This window comes from Chanos chanos, chromosome 11, assembly GCF_902362185.1.
Source record: "Chanos chanos chromosome 11, fChaCha1.1, whole genome shotgun sequence".
Taxonomy (NCBI): Eukaryota; Metazoa; Chordata; class Actinopteri; order Gonorynchiformes; family Chanidae; genus Chanos; species Chanos chanos.
This window is the reverse complement of record NC_044505.1, coordinates 19,275,770-19,282,570: the sequence shown is the minus strand read 5'-3', so window position 1 is coordinate 19,282,570 and position 6,801 is coordinate 19,275,770. Positions and strand designations below refer to the sequence as shown.

The window sequence follows — 6,801 nt, the reverse complement described above, 5'->3', positions numbered from 1 at the left end:
GAAAGTCTCTGACTGAAGACTCAGACCCCAGCCTTCATGCGGAACGCAGGAGGTGTTTTGGTACGAACACACGTGCGCACCCAAAATCTCAAGTGTTCTATATACGCCTCATACAGGAAAAGGAAGTGACATGAGTATGCAAACCACAAATCTGAGGGCAGGAACGAGGCGGAGCGGGGTGGGGGGGCAGGTGGGGGGTAGGAAAGGCAGAGAGAGAGAGAGGTAGGGAGAGAAAAATAGGAAGGGGGTTGAGAGAGAGAGAGAGAGAAAGAGAGCTTCAGGAGTATGGCTGTGGTACCCCAAACCCTGGCCTATAAAGCGGTCTACCTGTCGGGGACTGGGTGGGGGGCACATGGGAACCAGTGGGGTAACTGTACCCACCGTAGGAGTATGGAGTAGGGTAGGGTGCAGCAGAGGGGCCAAACTGCCCAAATGGAGGACCAGGGGGCCCAGGGAAGGAGGGCTGAGTAGGGTATGGGCAGGCAGAGGGGCCATAGGCAGGCTGGGGGGTTGGATAGCCGGCTGGTTGGGGGAAGGAGGACCCCTGACTTGGGTAGGGCGAAAATTGACGGGGGGGGGTTAGAGGTGGCTGCGGCTGCAGTGACGGAGGGGGTCTGGGTGGGGGGGCCGACAGGGTAAGGGGAATAAGGCAAGGCTGAGTTTTGGGAGTTGGGGGTCACGCTGGAGAAACTTGCAGAGCTAGGTTTGGAGCTTGGTTGCTGTGGCTGCTGTTGTTGCTGGGGCTGATGTTGCCACGGCGACGGGGCGGCGGTGGCCGCGGCGGCAGGATCCTGCTGGTTGGCACTGGGCTGTGATGTCATGGTGTCTCCGCCCCCTTCAGTCTTCTGCCGCAGGATCTCCTGCAGCTTCTCGATGCGTACTCTTCTTTTGTGCGCGAGAGAACGGAGAGAGAGGAATCGTTCCAGGAAAGAGTCCAGTGACAGAGAACCTTCCAGAAACTCGTCTGCTAGAGTCTGAGAGATAGACGGGGTGGGAGAGTTGGAGGGGGGGAGAGAGAGCGAGAGAGAGAGAGAGAGGAAACAAGAGAGCGAAAGAGAAAAAGAAAAGAACTTACATTCACTCACAATTAAATATATTTGTGTAGCATACAAATCTTGTTGTTTTGGAAGTTTCTCACGGGTCGCCCTGCAGGTTCTGATCAAATCACCACAGTAAACGAAACACAACCGCATCAGAGCATGAGATATACATATATATATATATATGTAGCTTATCTACTGGTATCTCTATGGGCCACAGGCTTGCATTCTGGTCCAGATCAGAGAGGATGTGGGATATTGACTGAGAGATGTGGCGGGCAGAACTCACCTCTGACTCGGCCTCTGTGTTGGCGCCCTCTGTCTGTAGACGAGTGAGTAATCCCTCTGGAGATACCTGTCCTATAATACTGTCTGGAGAGGGAGAAGGGGAGGGAGAGAGGGAGAAGGAGAGAGAGAGAGAGAGAGAGAGAGAGAGAGAGAGAGAAGAAAAGGACATGTAATAACTGCATGTTCACATTTATATTTTCATGGAAACTTTTGTCCAAAGCGACTTACAAAGAGCATAGCAAGTAAAAAAAAATCAATACATCTCAGTACATAGAAAGTAGTGCCAAGAAAACAACTCCACGCGTGGATGATATGTTGTTTTAGTGCATTATTGGATTCAGGGATTTTTTTTTTCCTTTTTTAAATTGGCAAGACAAAAATGAAGTTAATGTGTAGTTCTATTTCTCTCTCTCTCTCTCTCTCTCTCTCTCTCACACACACACACACACACACACACAATGACACACACTCTAAAGGATTTATATACACTTAAAATGTATTTACAAATAATATAACTTTTGTTTATGTCAATAAAAAAACTAAAACTATGTAAACATGACACAAATCATTCTGTAGTATTCTATGACTCAAAGTCCTCATTCTCTTTACAAACTCCATCAACTGCACTTACAAAAACACACTAAGAAGGAGAACAGGATGAAAGAAAGAAAGAAATAAAAGAAAGAAAGAAAGAAAGAAAGCTAAAGAGAGCAAGTACTCTCAATCAGGCACAAAAAACAAACAAACAGCAAAAAAAAAGCCTCCCAAAGCCAGGAAAGAGATTCATATAAACCGTAATTGAGACAGGCCATATCTAGGGCAAGCAGCAGAGGACAAAAAAAACGTCAGAAATTTGGCATGACAGAGTGTTCCTGGTGTTCGCTTCATTTGAGCACACAGAACTGTGAACTCAATCCAGTCAAATACAATGGAACGCATTCCCCAAAAGCTACAACTGGTTTAGATGGAAACGCACGGTCGCGGGCTGCCTCTTTCCAGCGTAAACAAAGTCGCTCAGAAATGCCTGCACGTTCATTTTACGCACTGACCGAGTTTTCCCGGAAAGCGTTTTTCATCGCGCTCGAATAAAAAGTCCCTTCTTAAATTGGTTTAGTGGAATTTGGTTCATTCTGGAAGGGAGTTGTTTACATGTTCAAATATCCTAATCCAAATAAACCCCTTTGGTGCCGCCTGGTATGCAGAGTTCAAGAGCAAGGGATGCCTGCACTTCCAGTTGTTTTGAGAACTGAAATAAACAAATGGAAGAGTACGAGTAGAACACAGCAGCACTGTAAGCCTTTGCCGTTCAGCACTGAGGACAAGGAGTTGGCTAAAACGGCAATGTGTTATTTAGTCAATCCTTAAAAATAAAAAAAATTAAAAAAACCATGCCTATGTCTGTGCTGCCCACAACATGAGAGAAGATGAAAAGCTACAACCATGAGACAGTGGTAGGAGTGAAATGAATTTTAGCAGTGTACTGATATCAAACCAAACCAAACCAAACCAAACCAAAAAAAGAAAAAAGAAAAACAAAAAATCACAGCGAAAAAATCTCTAAATTCTTCACACTGGACGTAGATTAACAGTCAAAAATACATGTTCAACAGTAGTCAAAATGTAAATATTCAAACGTGTGGGGTTCTCGTGTTTCATGTGCCTCCATTTAAGGGATAACATACAAGGTTTAATAAAAGGTTTAATTCACGCAGTTGTTTCCAAATGATATTTCAATCTATCAATCTTTTTTTTTTTTTTTTTTTTTTTTTTTTTTTTACCTCAGATGTTTTTGCTGCTTTGATGAAGTAATGCACGAGTCTTTAATACAACATAATACAACATTACAGTATAAAACCAAAAAAAAAAAACCCCAAAAAACAAACCAAGCCCATGCTCTGATGGTTAAGCGTTGCCGAACGTGAAATGAGGGAAGTGACGGTGCCGGTGCCAGTGCCAGTGCTGAATCAGCAGCAGACAGAGAGCAGCGCACAAACCTCACAAACGTCACAAACGTCAGAGCCCCAGCACTTTTCCTTTTCCACTGGTCCAGACCGATCAAGAGACGGTGGCACGTGACTTTTCAGAAACCTCCACTGCAAAGGAATTTTTTGGCTGAAACCTGTATCACGCTGCTCTATCCAAACTCACACGGCACTGCCCCCCCCCCCCCCCACAGAGGTAACGCGTGTGAAGAACCACCTCCCCACCCAAATGAACCGCTGTCTAAAATAAAATTAGCCTACTTTACAGAAGACGCTGCAACTACTCCGTCACGTCCAGTGCAGAATTCTATGAGTGCAAAGTATCTTTGTCTCATCTCCCCTCTATTCTTTTTTTTTTTCTTCTCTTTGTTCTTTATGATAATGACAGCATTTTACAGCGCTTCGCCATTCCATTCAGCCTCTGTCAGCTCCTCCTCTTTCATTTTCTTTTCTTTTCTTTTCTTTTCTTTTCTTTTACAGCATTCCATTCCTCTCTCTCATCTACAGGTGAAGACGCAGCCTACACGTCCCATGGTCTCACAACAGACAAAGTATGCCAGTGTATCAAAAGGGAGGGGGGGGGGGGGGGGGGGGGGGGATATGTAACTGAAGGCATTTTTTAAAAATAAATCATTAAGCACAAATATTGTACAGTCTTCCCTGACATCCTAGAGTTTTGGGGTTTTTTTTCAAACTTCTCTTTGTCCGTTTGATCTTGTCATCATCATTCTTACCTCTGAGAGCGCAGTGCTGCTTGTATCGCTCCCTGACTTCCTCCAATTCAGTGTATCTCTCCACCAGACGCTCCCTCTCTCTCTCCAGTCGCGGTTTCATGTCCAGGTTCTGCTCGGCAAGGCTCCGGTTGGAGGCCAGAGCCATCTCCCGTTCCAGCTGAATGTTCTGGATCTGTGGAAAGACAATTCCGAATTTTAGTGGAAATCAGCGGGAACGTTACCAAGCAACCAGAAAAACAAAAAAGCTCTTTATCCAGTAAGTGGCATTGTCTAGTCACTAGTTACAGTTACGCTGTACTGAATTAAAATAGAGGTCACGGACGGGAACAATACATTTCATTTTACGTTTGCCATGTGTACCGTTCAGTCACAAACATCACCATGGAAAACAGGGACACATAACAACTCTTTGTTAGTGCTGTGACAACCACATTTTGTCCTCCACAATGTTTGGCCTATAAAGATGTCTGTGATCTTCAGCATATGCTAATTTTATCGGCTTGTGCAAAACCGACGGTTTGAACTGAGAGGAGGGCAAAAATCACCAACCATTACTGGTTTACTACAAACCATTACACTTGGTTTTGTCTTAAGTAAACAAGGCCCCAGATGTTTGCTCTAATACTCTCACAACAGCAATGAGATGGGCAGAAATGGGCAGACATCAAGTTACATCAAATCCAAGACAACGGCATTTAACTGAACAATATCCACGGCTCAAATCAGAGTTAACAAGGCAACCTGTCAGACTAGGATATCATTTAACTATTAAAGCTAGTAAACCATTACCTTCAGAATACAACTGTAGATCTACACACAAACAATTCAGTCCACATGTAAACTACATGTAAACATTTTACCTCATCAGATTCGAGAGCCATCGACTCCACCCGCTCCGAGTTGTCCAGCAACTCCTCCAACTCGGACTGGTTGAGGTCCTGAAGCTTCTCCATGGATTTGCCAGGACAGCTGTCAATCAAGTGGTGCAGGACGTCAGTAAACAGGCCATAACATTACCACTCAATCAGCTTATTTCTGTGACTTATACTGTACTCTGATCTAAAAGCAACCGACAACCCACGAGACAGCATACCATTGCTATTTTGATCCGTCATGTACACAAAACAATAAAGAGTGACAAGTTTTACTTTCTAGTCAGCAAAAAAAAAAAAAAAAAAGACAATACAGGGGAAAAAAGACACTGTCTTGATTTTCTGAGATCTCACCTACGTCAGAGACAATTCAAATTTATACGCTTCACATAACATTTTAAAATAGTAACGCAGCCAACGGGCCGTGTAGGGCACTATACGTAATTCGAGGTTGTCAGATGATATCCTAAAAGAGTAATCGACAAGGATACCGTTTCTTATCATGCGGTCAGAAAAGTAACTCGCTTAGCTGCTTAAAACACATGTAGTTATATCATGAATGTCTAATTTCTGACAGTGTATTGTGTGCATGTCTTCCAAACACTTACGTGCTGCTAGCAAATCAAGTACAATGTGACGGGGAGCACATTGACAAACATCCAACTTAACTGAAGGCGGATGACGTAAAATGAACACGGAAGCTGTGAGTACGATCGAAAAAAATAGCAATAGTGTTCTAAAAAATTTCTTTCGCTTGCGAGATATACAGCAAAGATAGGAACAAGCTGTATTTTTAGGCGCCAGGCGTCAAGCTAGCTGGCATAATATTCAACGCGACTGACAAGAAATAAAGGCACTGGCTAACGTTAACTTCAAGAAAAGCAAATCAGTAATCCACAAATGACACAAACTGTAAAAGGGATTATCCCGAGATCACAATCACGCGTATCCCCACTACAATATCTTTAATGTCAGGTCGTCGAGAGTGATCCAAAAATGCGTAATTATGCGATTTTGATCCCTTTTCTTGAGGGAAAGTTTCACTTCATACTGACAGAGACCAGCGCCATTTTAAGAACGATCCATTGCTAACTTTTTGTGGTGAGTACGTCGACATTAAAGGTACGTTACTCCACATTTGAGTTGAAAGAAGATTATTTATGTTCATAAATAGTGATAACTGTACTCCCTAAGTTTCCTGCTTAAACAACGTAACATTATTTCAACTTAATGATAATGTCAGTTTTAAATGTCACCCATCTTTGACTGTAAATGGTATCGTCTCGTGCTCAGCTGATTTGAAGGGAAATCCCTATGTGACGGGAATATTCCATGTGCGAGACAGAAACAGAGACGGTACCAACATTGTGTTGTCAAGAATGAATGTTTCGGAATTTCCATTAGGAAATATAATCGCAGAACAAGTTCTTCTCTGAGTGTAATCAGTTACTGAAGTAATTTACCCTCAAAGGGCTAGAGTACCTTAGGTGATTGGATTTCACTTAAGAGAAGAGGTTTATATTTAGGCTGAATCTAGGAGTTCATGTGTTCATTAAACGTGTACTTGAATGAGCGACTGCACTATTGAGGATCCGCGCAACATAAAAGTTCTGTTCCGAGAACATTTTACTTCTCTGGTTTGAAGCTCAGTAGGGCCTTGCTGATTTTAACCAGGGGGGTATTCAAGAAAGCAGGTTTAGTGAAAACTCAGAGTTAGTTAACTCAGTGTAAGTAGTAAACCTCCTAATAGAAGAGCCCTATGGCTTTGTTTTGCTAGGAGAATGAAGCCAAAGGGCTCTTCTATTAGGAGGTTTACTACTTTCTCTGAGTTAACAAACTCAAGAGTTGTCACTAAACCCGCTTTCTGAAATACCCCCCCTGACGG

The 6,801-nt window shown here is 43.3% G+C and overlaps 1 protein-coding gene across 1 annotated transcript; it reads right to left on the bottom strand.

The window, feature by feature from the left end:
* Positions 1–277: 277 nt before the first annotated feature.
* vps37c (VPS37C subunit of ESCRT-I) lies at positions 278–5,965 on the bottom strand. The gene is given in 6 exon segments (XM_030788117.1): positions 278–565; positions 567–974; positions 1,330–1,412; positions 4,045–4,216; positions 4,905–5,013; positions 5,525–5,965. Coding segments are annotated over 5 exon segments (1,044 nt in total). The 5' UTR covers positions 4,998–5,013; positions 5,525–5,965.
* Between the last annotated feature and the right edge of the window lie 836 nt (positions 5,966–6,801).